At 42.6% G+C, this 14,803-nt stretch overlaps 1 protein-coding gene across 2 annotated transcripts; it reads left to right on the top strand.

The window, feature by feature from the left end:
- Positions 1 to 447: 447 nt before the first annotated feature.
- LOC102231449 (parathyroid hormone-related protein-like) lies at positions 448 to 14,146 on the top strand. 2 transcript variants are annotated; one of them, XM_023350378.1, is made up of 4 exons: positions 448 to 772; positions 9,396 to 9,506; positions 12,113 to 12,622; positions 13,600 to 14,146. In XM_023350378.1, exons 1-3 carry the CDS (start codon positions 636 to 638, stop codon positions 12,597 to 12,599), a joined length of 735 nt encoding a protein of 244 aa, XP_023206146.1. In that variant the 5' UTR covers positions 448 to 635; the 3' UTR covers positions 12,600 to 12,622; positions 13,600 to 14,146. The 2 variants fall into 2 exon arrangements, with proteins under 2 accessions (XP_023206146.1, XP_023206148.1); XM_023350380.1 differs by lacking the exon at positions 448 to 772 and adding an exon at positions 8,898 to 9,018.
- The last annotated feature ends 657 nt before the right edge of the window (positions 14,147 to 14,803 follow it).

Here is a 14,803-nt window from a genome sequence, read left to right as displayed (position 1 = left end):
TTCATATAAGTATCATAAACTTCCTGTTTGGAGGCAAATATGAAGCAGCAGATCTGATGTGACGACAGCTGGGATTCTGAGATTATCTAGTGTTTTTTATAGATGAAATCTGCTGGTTTCCAGCTGTGAACCCGTCCAGAACCTCCGAGTGTCTAAAAGCAGCCAGGCAGCGGCTGGGATCCTTTGACCTGATGGTCCCAACCTCAAACCACGACTCCCAGCTAAACATAGAGGAGCAGCGCGGCTACGTAAGGAGGGAAGGCGTGACGGAGAAACCACATTTACTCTTTTCTTCTCCCAGCCTGACAGCAGGAGGCCGTTATTTAACAGAGTCGACTCAAACCAACAAAACCAGCAGCGCCGTTAATCAGCCCAAATAAAGGTTAAGCGGCGCAGGAATACCAGCGTGAGGCCGCTGGCAGCACGGCGGCTCCACGGCTGCAGCTCAGTGACGCTCAGACCTGCAAGAAAGTGACAGGAAGCTGACCGCAGGAACCAGAACCAGAACCAGCGCTGCGGCGTGGCTCCTCCTGGAGGGGGCGCCGTGTGGGTGGCAGCCAGCAGATAGTGACTAACTCCATCCAGCATGGCGGCTCCTGCTGCGAAGCAGCCATGATGCTGATGACCTCTGTGTGATGTCATCAGGAGGTGTTGGCCCGGTTTATAAAGCTCCCTGGTCCGGGACCGTACCAACCCTCACAGAACCAGAGACCCGGGACAACAGACGGGTTCTGGTCCAAAGGACGACTCTTAATCCCAACAGAACCTCCAGGTAAGGACCTCTAACTCACCTGTAGAGGACAGAGCTGGAACCAGAACCACAGAACATTCAAAGCTTCTGAAGTGAGAGTGGATCAGAACCGTTTTATGCAGAGCTGATGGGTACTTTGGACCCGGTCTGGTCTTAACTGTGGTTCTGGTTGGGTTGGTTGCTGGAGCAGAATTACAGAACTCGTTTTCAGTTCACTAAAAACTTTATTTCTGTCATTATTTATTGTTCTGATTGATTTTGAATCAGTAAACGGGTCAGAAGCCGAACCCTTTGGGTTCTGTTCTGATCCAACATTTAGACATTTAAAAAGTCAAACATTTATTCTTGTGTTTAATTGGCTAACTAAATAATTATATTTAGTTTCTGCTGTTTTATTAGCGTCTCTGTCCAAAGTTAGAAAATTAAATCTTCATCTTTAATTTCTTCCTGCAGGTTTTAGTTATTTTTATGTCCAACATTCATTAAAAAATATTTCTTTTTAAAAAATGTTTTATTGGTTTCAGGCCATTTTTAAGTAAATTATTTTTTTTACAAATCAGATTTCTGTAAACTGGTGTATAATCTCGAGTGTGTGGCTTTGCTGAATCCGTTTTCTGTTATTCTGATTTTATTTTAGATATTCAGATATTTTATTAGACATATCAACAAGTCTGACAGAAAAGACTAAACTGTTGCATTAAGTGAAAGAAACTGCTTTGGTTGATGTTGATTGAACTGAATCTGGAAACACTAGAAAAAGTTCTGCAGGTTCTGACCCGGTTTAAAATCAGCTCAGCACTTTCTGTTCGTTTAGAAACTCCTAAAACCTTCAGAGCTCCAGATCCATCCAAGCTGAACCAGGAGTCCAGATGCATTCTGGGATTTCTGTTTGCATTTTAAACTCCCTAAAATGCAAAATACTGGAAAAACTCCAGTATTTAGTTAGCTATAGGCTAACATTAGGCTGCTAATGTTAGCCTATAGCTGTTTATGTTCGCTATATGTTCCTCATATTAGCTCTTTAACTGGTTAGGTTAGCCACATGTAGCTCATTTAGCTCATTAGCTGTTTAACTTTGCAATATTGTGCTCATATGAGCCCATTAGCTCTTTATGTTAGCCATTTGCTGCTCATGTTAGCCTGTTAGCTGTTAGCCACACGTAATGACATCACATCAGACTTCGTTAGCACTTTTCAACCCTGAAAGATTTCTCAGACGCTTTACAATGAAAATGTAACCTGCTAACTCTTTGTTAGCCACATGTATGTCATGCTAGCTCTTTAGCTAGTCAGGTTTGCAGTATTTTGCTCTGTGTGTCAGCCATATGCCAGAGCCATATCTCTTTCGGATCATTTTATTGTATTTATTGTTAATCTTCATTTCCATTTAAATGAATTGCTAAAGTTTGCTATAAGGACGGATGTTAGCCACGATTATAAACACTGATGCAGGCATATGATTGTTTTTGAGATGATATTTATTTCTATTTGTCCATATCAAATAAACAATAAAGTAAACAATAATGCTGCTCATGTTAAGCTTTTAGCTGTGTAAGTTAGCCACATGTAGCGTAGCTTCTGCTGGTGTGACTGTGAACTGGTTAGTGTGGTTTAAGGTAACATCACCTTAAAGTTAACTTTACTCTAGTTATAAATGTTGACATATTGATGATGCCTGGTGGAAATAATATTATCTGCACTTCCAGTTTGACCAGTAGAGCATCAAACTGGTTCCTGATATTTACTTCAGTTTTCACCTCCTGAACTCCTGAAGTTCATGAAAACCAGAGCCAGTATTTAACTCTTTACACATCAAAGTCACTCTAAAAACTTTATACACAAAGCTTATGTTTAAAAACCTTCAGCATCAACCTGAAGTGCTAAATTATAACATTTCAGAGAAACGAACAATACATGGTTCTGTGGTCTGAGATACGAGACAGGAATGCTGCTTGATGCTGTTATTACCCTAAGAACTATTTTACAGAATCATCTAAACACCTCATGTGTTTAAATGTCAAAATAATCACACGCCTAAACCCATAAAGACTGTTTAGAGAGTCAAAACCACTTTGCGTCCCCTCCAAGCTCTAATGCAGTTTGCTGGCAGAGCAGCGCTCACCACAATCAGACCTAATTGAGCGTAGGAACGTGACACAGCAGCGCACTACGGAGATCCATCTGGTGACATCTGAGAGTCCCGCAGAACGCCCGAGACGAGCAGACTGCAGGCGCCTTGAGGCGGTGTTCTGACTATCGGTGCTACCTCGTCAGATTTTCCTACCGTAACACGGATAGATGGCTAAGTCTATCTGTTGGTGCTACCCGTCTAAAACTGCTACCATCATGTTTACAAACTATAGCGGGTTGTTAATGTTAAATATATTGGATAACAATATTTCAGTGACTGAAGTAGAAGCTTGGTTATGGTTAGCTTAGCATTGGAACAATTTATATCATGACGAAACCACAAGAAGATCACTTCTTTCATCTGAATATCCTACCCGTTTAAAATGAAAAGCTGTAGCTGTTTGCACTAATCCTTTATTACAATATCCTACCTGTTAAAAAATATTTTAAATACAGAGGCGTTAGTAAGAATAAAGCGGTATCAGACAGAGAAACACGTTTTTATTGGACTTTATTAAAGACAAATAAATACAGATCAACGCAACTCTTTTTTGCGCGTTAATCCGTTGTATGACAGATTTTATTAAATGCAGCGCAGCCACAATATATCACCGAAATGAACAGGTCATCGTGTTCCTAAAATGACAGGATATGATTAATATTACACGGCTATTACACAGTTTCAATCTCACATAGTATTGCTACCAACATCAGGGAAGGTTTAGTAACAAAGAGTGTTATTAAACTAAAATATTTTAAAGTATAGGGACAAAAAAGCCCACAAAACAACGTATTTTGTCCTGATTAACCGCCAAATAATAACTTGTTTACAGTAACAACATTGCAGACGACAAACTAAAGACATTTATAGATGTATTTATAAGCTGCCTGTCATGTAAACTAAAACCATGAAGTAATACAGCAGCTTAATGAAAGCCAGGTATTAAATAAATTAAATAAAACTTACCGTAATCTTCGATGAAATAAAACACATGAAACAAAACTTCCACAGGTAGGATGTATTTATAAGAAATCTGCTGAGTCAGCAGATTGTGACGCAGCATCGATGAGGTCATCACCGCAAGGTAGGACGGATTTACGGGTAGCACAGACAAACAGGACACCGGCCTGCTCGCTGATAAACTACAGCAGGAAGGAGCTGGTTTAGCAGGCTAATACACCAAACTACATCCTGCATTGGAATTTTAAATGTAATATTCCAGTAACAGAGCCAGTGTTCCCAGTAAAACACAGACTCTGGGTTTTACTGGGTTAAAGTTAAAGTCTGGTTTAACGTTCGGTTGAAACTACGTGTGTCCATGTTGGGACCAAACTGTTTCATATAACCAGGATAAAACCAGGAAGATGGATGTTTTTCAACAACACAACCACTGTTCGTCCGTAAATTCTTCCAGAACCGGGCCGCAGAACGGGAGGTGAGCCAGAGGTTAATGGCGGCCACCCCGGAGACGTTTTCTGGTCTGTCCCCTCCACCATCATCATCCATCACGCTGCGTCTCGTTTTCCCATCGTTTTCCCGCCCTGAGAGCCCCTGATTTACTGCCGGGGTTTCCTCCGATTGGTCATCCAGGGAAAACTTCACACGGTCCGGTTCCCCTCCAGAATCAGCCATCCTCCGGTTCTGATCCGGTAGGATTGGGTTTACTCACTCTGATGGCCGGTTCTGATCCGGTAGAGCTGGGCCCTTGTTTCCAGAGTGACGTGATGTTTCGGAGCAGCTAATGTTCGCAGGGACGAATAATGTTTTACGGTTTAATGAGCTCTAATGTCGCCGGTCTCCAGAGCAGAGGTGGAGGTTTTACCGACACGTTTATGATGAAATAAAACAAAACTGATTTAACATAAAACCCCCGACGTGTCTGCAGAACATGAGCCTGACGGGCCAGGCTTTTAGAAAACACGGTTCTGTTCTGGGCTTTGGGTTCTGATCAGAAACCAAAAGTTAAAAATAATAAAACTAAGTTTGTGTTCATTTTAAAATACCTTTGATTTTTAATTTTTCTGGTCAAAAATGTGGAAGAATTTATTTATTTATTTTTTACATCTGTGAAATAAAAAAATCACCTGCAACAGGAAATAAAAAATAGTGATATGTTCATATGGCTCTGTAGGTGGCGCTGTTCCCTCTAAAGTATACATGAACAAAAACATTTAGCGTAAATTAAGTAGTTACTAATGTTTTTCATTTTTGAGTATTAAAATGTATTGTTATTATGTAATTATGTAACTTTTTGTTGCCTTTTTATTTTAAAGACATTTTAAACTCCAGCTAATGTTTAAAATAAAATTATTATTGTTTTGACAATAAAAGAAGAAATTATTTCAGTTTAATTTTTTTTAGTTTCTGCTGCATCACCACCTGTTGTATTGATTATTAACGGAACCGATTGCCAGATTGATCACCTGTTCCACATCTGGTCCGGTGTAGAACCAGACCAGAACCAGACCAAGCTCCAGTCACTGAGCCTCTTCAGGTTCAGACGGATGTAACTGTAAGGGTTTATTCACACCAGCTGGATTTATTCTGATTTAATCCGACTCCGTCTGCCTAGTCAAAGTCTGGTGAGGTATGAACTCTAGTTGACCTCTGATGGAAAGTGAACGTTTATCAGCTGCAGCAAATTAGTGAGAATGTGGATCAGCTCTGCTGGATCGGACCTAAATGGTTCTGCTGCTGTTCAGGTACAAACAGAACCACAACCAGCTCCATTCATGGTGGATCCAGACCCGGAGCAGGTTCTGATCCAGACTGGTGCTCTGCTGTGTTCCTTGTGTGATTTTCTTGCTCCTGCTGGTTCTGGGTCATGAAAGAGGCATCAGAACCGCCAGAATTTTGGACATATTTTAAATTAAAACAGTTTGAGCGAACTGGACCAGCGGCTGCAGGGAGGTTCTGATAAACATTCAGACCGGTCTGAAACCCTGGGAGGCCGAGCAGAACCTCAAAAATTCAGAACCTCCATCAGCGGTCATTAAACCCAGCCCAAAACAAACCGAGGGGTTCTGCTGCAGGCCAGACTCCATCCCAACCCGGCTGCAGATCCAGAAGCTCAGTCCGAAAGGTTCTGGAGCCAGAACACCTGCTGACCCCAGGGAGGTCCGGTGGTAAACCGGGTTACCTCCGGTGGGACCTGACCTGAGCGAAGGAGGAAACATGGTGGTGAAACGTCGCCGTTTCCAGGTAAACCTTTAGTCGGAGCTCAGAGTTTAGCCGTCGGCGCCGGGACGTTTCTCCACCGGAACCCGTTGGAGCTTCAACACGTTATGACTCGGGTTTGTTCCCTCCAGAACCAGAACCGGCAGAGCAGCAGACTTACATAACTGACCTTTCTGCTTTCGTTTGTCCGCCTGACTTAACGTCACTCAACCTCCACGTGGACAGGCGGACAGGTTGCCATGGAGACGGGTCCTCTGTTACGCAACGCTGCCAACGTTTCTGCAAACCGAACTTCCAGTTCAGAAACATTTGTTGTTGGTTCTGTTCTGGACTTTGTTTCACCATTATTGCTGTTTGAACATTTATTCTCTGGTTCTGGATGCATTCTGACTTTTTACATTCGAACGGTTGCTATGATGCGTAACCATGGCAACAGCATTGGTTTTCCAATCAGCTGATTAGCATCTGAAAAGCTTGAATATTAGCTGAACTTTGGCCCCAAACAACAGAGAGAGGAGGAGGAAGTTTTAACGAGCGGCAAGAGCAAAAGAGGCGGATTAGCAGAACTGGCTAGCAACTGATGATGTCATCCAGGTCATGCTGCTGAGGATGTTGAGCTGTTAGCATGTTAGCATGGGGCCGTCATACAGCAGCATTCTTCAGTCAGAGGCCTTTCAGATGCAAGACTGACTGCTACTGGAGATCCTTTGATTTCCTGTTGGGATCAATAAAGTGTTTTGGATGTTCTGGTGTTGTGGTTCCGTCTGGCCCAGTTCGGTGCCGCTGTGCGCTCTTCAAACAGAACCGCTCTGTTCAGGTTTCTCTGGGTCATGATGGTGCCACCGCCGTGCTGCACCGTGGAGATCCGGTTCTTCCCATCCGGCTCAGAACTTCTCTGGACTCCATCTCTGATGTTCTAACAGTTCAGAAGAACCGGGTCGTTTGGTAGAACTTGGACTCCAGACCCGGTCCGTCACATCTGCATCACTAGCTTTTAATATTCCTAAAGGCGGTTCTGATGTCATCGGGTTTTCCTGCTTCTAATGAAGCAGCTGGAGAGAGTTGGTTCCGAGTGGACTGGGTTTAATGTTGGGAGTGGTTCTGGCCGGTTCTCCAGGCCGGGCAGAACAACAGCAGCAGTGTGGAGCTTATGTAAGAGCAGCGCTGGGTTGGTGGTCCGTTTGATCCACAGGCAGGAGGAGTCCGCTCCGAACCGGGTCCTGGAGCTGCACCGGGGACTCGGGTTTCAGAGAGCGATCCGGTCCGGTCCAATAATCAGGTCTGACTCAGCTGGACTTCCAGAACCTCTGCTGGTTCTGTTCAGCTGATGGAGAAACATCTCAGGAAGTTTGTGATCCGACTCAGCGATCCACAGTTCCACTCTGACCTGCAGCGGCGCCCTGAGGAACGCCACGGCGCTTCGGCCATTTTATCCCAAACCTCAGACCGCCACACGCAGCCGCGTCTCCAAACAACAACATCGTAAACAAGGGTTGTTTTCAGATCAGTTTTCATCCCCTACTGAATGTTTTCAACCTGCCACACCCCTAGGGGGCAGCGTAGCGCTAAGCTAACAGCCAATCAGATTGCTTCAAACCTCAGGAGGTTCATCTGCCTGGATCAAAGGTGTTTTTTAATGTATTTAGAGAAATAAAAAATTACAGAAATGTTTGATGCAACACAATGTGATCGGCTGGTTTCTTCCTGTTGCCATGGTAACCAGGGCCCGTCTACTGCATGGCTTATAAAGTTCATCGTAATGAAGCAAACCTGCTTTAACTGCTGGACTAAAACAGGAAGAGGTTTTAAATAAACGACCAGATTCTGTTTTTATTGCTGAGAAAAGATTCAATATTTATTTAGTTTCTCCAGTTCAGCCAAAAATGATAATCAAAATGGACGCCTTTCATTTAACGGGAAAACTATTAGAAATTTTAATGGAAAAAAATTCTTATTTAATTCAAATAGTTTATGTTCAGTTTATTGTTATATTTTTGTTGATTTTAGATTTTTTTTAAAAATCTGAGTTGATGATTTTGGCCCACATGCCTGGTGTACAGATATATCTGTTAAGCTTTTAAACAGAGTATTACAATTTAAAGTTGGTAAAACACAAGACGACGTTGAATCGTGTTTTGTCACATTATTAGACAATCTCCACTTTAGTCAGAGTTTTGTTTTTAGTGATAATAAAAGACAGAGCCGGCCCAAGGCATGTGTGAGGTAAGGGGCAGGTTAGGGCCTCCAGGCCACCAGGGGGAGCACAAAGCCAGCATGATGAGAGATAGAAGTATGTATCTTTAGAGACAGATGTACACACATGGGAAGATGATTTCTATATTATTTTTATAGAAGTTGCAGAAATGGAGAATTTCTTCCTGCTGCGGGGAAATTTAAAAGATCAAATTTATTTACTTTGTTTTTTATCATCTGATTTTAAATTCAAATAGTTCAAATATTACAATTTCAAAAGCAATTTTTTAGTTTGTTTCTCCTGTCAGGTTAAAATCTCCGGAATGATGTGAGCTAATTATAATTGATGCTAACGCTAGCAGCTACGCTACTCATAGCGTAGCTTGGGAACTCAGGGCCCCAGAAAGGTTCAGACCGGCCCTGCAGAGCAGCATGGCTCCACAGACACATGGAGAAACCATGGCAACGAAGGTCAATCCGAGAGGTCACGGTCGGCTGACCAGAACATCTGGTCGGTTTAAACCTCCAGCAGAACCTTCCTGGTTCTGGATCCTGAGGTTGACCCCCGCTGACCCCTGATCTCAGCTCCTCTCAGCTGCAGCGCCTCCTTCCTCCTGCTCCTCCTCCTCCTCTTCCTCTCCTGCTGCAGCAGCGCCGCAGCTCTCAGATGGATCTGCAGCAGCAGCCCAGCGGTTCTGCAGCTCTGCGGTGCGCTGAGCCTCACTGGACCTCCTGCTGACGACCCGGTGACCCTGGGGACGGACCTGTGAGTGGAACCGCTCTGATGGAGTTCTGACCGGGTTCTGATAGAGTTCTGTCGGAACCAGAACCAGTTCTAGGTTTCTGCTCCCCAGCAGAGTTTGGACCGGGTTCTGACTGTTTTGCTGCTGTGCTCTGGTTGTTCTGCTCCGTGTAGAGTTCTGACCTGGTTCTGATTAGTTTCTGCAAAGTTCTGTTGAGTTCTGCAGATGTCTGACTCTGGTTCTGCTGAATCCAGTTTAAAGAGTTCTGACTCAGTTCTTACACATATCTGAATCAGTTCTGTTTATTTCTGACTGGGTTAAAGGATCGTTAGAGTTCTGGCTCGGTTCTGTCCGGTTCGGTTGGGTTCTGACCGGCCTGTGTTCTGATCTTCCCTTCCAGAACCATGTTGTTCTCCAGCAGCCTCCTGCAGCGGTGGTTCTTCGCGGTCTTCCTGCTCTGCTCCCCGGTTCCGTTCGCGGGCCGGCCCGTCGACACCCTGAGCGGCAGAATGTAAGTCCAGTTCTCCTCCTGTTCGGTACCAGAGTGCAAATGTTCGGCTGCTCGGAACTAAAGCAAACCGGTCCGGTCCGGCAGAACTTTTCCACATTATCTCTGGGTCGGTTCTGGATGTGATCCGGGTCCAGTCGGGTCAGGTCCACTTCACGGGATCAGGACGGGAACAAACAGAACCGCTGAGGTTCTGGATATTTTATTTCAACAGAAACCAGAGTTCGGTTCTGGTTCTGACAGATAAAATCTGTTTCAGTTGCAGCAGTTCGGATTAGATGGTCCAAACCTTTGCGGTTCTGATTTGTTGGGTTAAACCGAACCCGACAGTTCTTATGTTGTTATGGAGGGATTTGGATCAGAACCGCTCCATTAGATCAGAAAGTGCAGGGATCGGTTTCCCCTCACACAGAACCGGAACCGGAGCAAAGTTCTGATCAGTTTGGTCTCAGAGGGATGAAAGGTGGATCGGAAGTGGAACCGCTCCCCCGGGAGGTTCTTGCTGCTCAACATTTGGATCAGAACCGAACCTGCGGAGTCATCAGAATTCAGCAGGAAGTTCCCGAACCTGATAAAGAGGAGCTGCTCTTCCTCAGCGGTTCGGCTGCATCCATCCCGCTGGTTCCGAAACTTTCAGAACCTCAGGTGGACCCAGAGAGGACGGCTGATTCTGAGCAGACGGCGCCCTCCTGTGGTCACTTTTATAACATGTCTGCTGGTTCTGGAGGAGGTTCTGTTGGATCGGGAAGCAGATTAAAGCGGTTCTGGTGAGGTTTGACTTCTGGAAAAATGGTTCTGGTGGGCCAACATTTTATTAACTCAGTGATTAATGTCACAGTTTAAAACTAAATATTCAGTTAGCAAACATGCTAATTATTTACATTGGAGCTAAAAGTTAGCAAAACCTGCTAGCTTACCATTATTACAACAATGACAGTAATTAGTTTCTAAACTAATTTTTTTGTATTAAAATAGAAAAAAAAATTTTGTTTTTCATTTGTTTAAAAATGTCAGATTCAATCAAATATTTAACTGGCACGTGGAGTTGATATTCAGCATGCTAACATTTGGTTAGCAAGCTTGCTAACAGTGATGCTCGAGAAGTGGAACAAAATGGGTTTAATTTTTTTCAAAAACGTTTCTAATTATTCCTCAAGCTTATGTATTCAGATATGACAAATAATGTTTTGGACACGTAAAGATGATAAGGTGCAACGTTTTTTAAAAATTAAATTTTTTAATGGACCTGACCCAGAACTTTATCAAAACCATCTGACAAAAATAAATATAAAATTATGTTTAATGACCCTATTAGTGATATTTTACTCAGCTTTACAGACAAATGCTTCTCAAGAAACAAAATAAATATTATTTAAAACAAAAAACAACATAAAGTCCATCTGACAGAGTTGACACAACTGAAGGTTTTGACAAACTAGTGAGTAAAAAGATACATGTGAAGTAATGCCATTTATGTAAAACATTAAAATGAATTAACTGCACATTTAAGTGATATTTGTCAATATTATCACTGAAAGAGTCACAATGTCAGTTAAAAACTCAGGAGTTGACAAAATGCCAAACTACCTCAATTTATATGATGTTATTCTGAAGGAGGCCATATTGTAGCTCATCAGGTCCACGAAATCTTTACAGTTTACAGAAATTAAGCATTTAGTTCACAAAACTTCATGAAAATGTAGTAAATTGTCAATTCTGGTGTTGACACATCATAGTTGTGACGAACAATTTAGGAATAAAACAAGAAAAAACTAAAGAATAACATAAGCTGCCTGGCCCTGTTAGCAAAGGAAGAGGTCATGGGGTCCTCAGACGTTCTGATGCCCCCAATAATGCCTGATTTTTTTTACATTCTTTTTATGTGTGGTGGTGTTGACAAAAACTTGGGACAAATTTCAATGGAGTTTGAAAATATATATAAAAATGATTTTTAATTCAATTTATTGATACTTTTCTAATTATTTATTTGAATACTTATACTTAATTGTCATAACATATTATCTTAATATTCCTTTAATTGTTTTAAACTATTATAATGTATGTATTGTAATGTATCTTTAAAATCCCTTGTCCCAGAACAAGGGATTTTACAGACACCATCCACCTACTACAATGTTTAAAATAAAAAATATTCAGCAAACACCAGGAAAACATACATCGTTGTCTCACATGGCCCAGGTTAGTTTAGTCAGATATATGAAAAAATCTTGTTTTGTGTATATTTTATTCAAATTTTGTGCTTTAGCCATAGGACCTGTTTTGTCCCACTTCTCAAGAATCACTGCTAAACATTTAACTGGAGTTAAATATTTAGCTTTCTAATATAAAATTAATGGCAGTAATTAGCGTCCTAACTATTTATAAATAGTGACATTTATAAATGAATAAAAGAAATGGTGAAAATGTAACTGAAAGATGTACCGCCGCTAAAGAACCCGATTTATTTCTGTTTTTGATTAACTTTGCAAACGACACATCAAAAACCTGGTCTTCACTGGTAGGTGAAGACTTTTATTATTATTATTACTGAGTGTGTGCTGCTCCCTGCTGGTGGACCGAGGCTCAGCTGTTTCTCTCTCTGCCACCAGGAGGCGCTCTGTGACCCACACTCAGCTCATGCACGACAAAAGCCGGATGCTGCAGGACTTCCGGCGACGCATGTTCCTGCAGGGCATCCTGGACGCGGTCCACACGGCCGAGATCCTCCCGGTCCGCGGCGCCGGGGGCAGCAGCGGCGCCGGCGCCGGGCCTCCCGGACCGGGCCTGGGGGTCAACCCGAGCACCACAGGCAGTACCCTGCAGTCCAAGCCCCCTGGAGGAACCAAGAACCTCCCTGTCATGTTCCAGGAGGAGGAGGAGGAGGAGGGCACCCACCTGCCGCAGGAGACCAACAAGTCCTACAAGGAGAAGGTTCCCAGCAAGAGGAAGCGGAAGGGGAAGTCTGGCCGCCGGAAGGAAGCGGAGAAGAGGAAGAGGACGGTTCGCGCCGTCCGGCAAAGGCCAGGGGAAGAGGCGGGCAGTGGGCTCCACCTGGAGTGGAGGCCGCTGCTGGGCCTGCAGGGGGCGCTGCAGTGAGACGCCGTCAGCCTCTGACGGAGGTGAGTTGGTTTGGGTCGCCGGGGTAACGGCAGGTCATAGAGGCGTAGCAGAACGTTCTGCTCCGTGGTTCGGCTCCTCAAGCGGTCCGGAATTGGTCCGGTGCTAGAGGAACCCGATCACCGGTCCGGATCGATGAGGCAGAGAACCGATGGGGTGCTGCTACTGCGGGCGCCAAAGTAATTGTTTCTTTTGAACAATTAAAAGATAAAAACATAAAATTCCAGTGAAATATTCTGTAGAATAAAACTGGAAGAACCAACCGACTCCATCTGGACTTCAGAATAAAAGTTCACACAAAAGATTTTCAAACAGCAGGCTGTGGAAATATTGGGCAGTAACTGAGAGGTTCTGGTACCGGATCTGTTTGGGTTCTGGCTGCCAGGCTGCTGGGTTCTGGTTCTGACCTGCAGAACCTCGCTGGTACAAACGGTTCTGGTCCGGTCCAGAGCTGATCAGGTTTCCATGGAGACCAGAGACCGAATTTAGCCTCCACAACCAGACGGTACCGTCAGTGAGGCTTTGGACCACAAGGTTCTGGTTCTGCTGTGGTTACAGCATCAGAACCGCTGTACTGGGCCAATCCTATTGGCTGGTTCTGAAGCCCAGATTAAAATGAGAGAAATGTCTTCACCGGGAAATATTGGAGAGATTCCAGCAGCAGGGATTGATTGATTGATTGATTGATTGATTGATTGATTGATTGATTGATTGATTGATTGATTGATTGATAAAACTTCTTCATAAATCCACAATGTGATCGTTTCCCTCTGAAATTATTTCATTAATAATCTGGATTAGACTAATAAAAACAGCTGAATCTTATCTGAAAATATTCCTCTAGATTTTCAGGATTTCCATCAGAAACGTGATGGATGGAATAAATTAGCTGTTTGACCTGTGATGTTGAGATAATCTGTGATAATCTGAGTGCTGGAGGTTCTCCTCTGAAGGTTTTCTGTCTCTCTGTGTCTTGCAGACAGAAATCTTGGCCTCGCCTCTTGGACTCCTAAATGTTCACGACTCGTTCTCCTGTCACGGAGCATTTGGACCGCAGAAAGAAAATATTTATTGTGTGTAAATATCTGAGATTAAGAAGCAGAATATGTTTAAATGAAACCTTATCGGCGCTGTGTGCAGCCGCAGATTTTAATCTTGTGAATCCTTTTTTTATTCCAGTAATGTCTGATTAATTCCAGTAATTTATTTTGGTGTATTTATTTTGAAACGTATCGAGGTGCTGCTGACCTTCTATATTTTTGTACCATAATGCACTTTAGATATCTGACTATAATCTATAAACTTGTTTTTGTTGACTGAAGTAAAGAAAACTCGACTTTTTTTTGTCATTTTCTTTCATTTGTTTAAACATGTTGTTTTGTTGAAGCTGTTTGCTGTTTTCCTCCTCGTGATGCCTTCACTGACCGTCGGTTTTCTCCACGCTCTTCTTCGCCAGGCCAAAGTTCACGTGTTCATGTTGGTGAAGCCTGTTGTTCTGAGCTGATTAAACATGTCGTCATATCTGAGTCCGAGTCCGACTGGTCCATCAGAACCTCAAGTTCAGTTCTGGAAAATTAGTCCCATTAGATCTAAGGTTTTAGGTTCCAACATTTAGATTGTTTATTTTTTCTTTTAGTAGTAAAAGTCTGAAACTCCAACATTTTCAAACATCACTTTTAATCAACGGCGACCAGATTTCATTTTAGAAGCTGCAGTTTAAAATAAAACATCTTACGGTTCAATTTCCTGTTTCAAATAGAACTTAGTTTTAAAAAAATGCATTTCAATAAATCCTAAATATAATTATACTAGTAAGTCTAGTAATCTGTATGAACTAACTATTCATTTATTTCTTATGAAATCTGTTAACAGCAGCACTGCCTCTATTTGTCCACTATGTGGCGCCGTTTGTATGGTTACACAGTCAAAGCTTTGCAGCAGTAATTTTAGCCGGGAGATAAAAGTTAAATTCTTACCATGATATTAATTAATCTATAAATGTCAGTTTCTAATAACAAGATTATAAATATATATATACAAGGATTTTCTATAAATATACAACAGTATTTAATTTAAGCTAAATCTTATAAAATTACATGACGGTGAGCATTTGACTAAAATATGTTAAACCTATAAATACTTTCGGACTGTAGTTTAAAGGGAGGTTCTGCTGCTTTTCTTAT

The sequence above is a fragment of the Xiphophorus maculatus genome, chromosome 17 (assembly GCF_002775205.1).
Source record: "Xiphophorus maculatus strain JP 163 A chromosome 17, X_maculatus-5.0-male, whole genome shotgun sequence".
Lineage (NCBI taxonomy): Eukaryota > Metazoa > Chordata > Actinopteri > Cyprinodontiformes > Poeciliidae > Xiphophorus > Xiphophorus maculatus.
This window is presented reverse-complemented; position numbering and strand designations above follow the sequence as displayed.

Coding starts and splice junctions, on each gene's coding strand:
- LOC102231449 (XM_023350378.1), top strand. CDS start 636: ATGTCATCAGGAGGTGTTGGCCCGGTTTATAAAGCTCCCTGGTCCGGG. Junction 773..9,395: donor AATCCCAACAGAACCTCCAG/GTAAGGACCTCT, acceptor CTTCCCTTCCAG/AACCATGTTGTTCTCCAGCA. Junction 9,507..12,112: donor GACACCCTGAGCGGCAGAAT/GTAAGTCCAGTT, acceptor CTCTGCCACCAG/GAGGCGCTCTGTGACCCACA.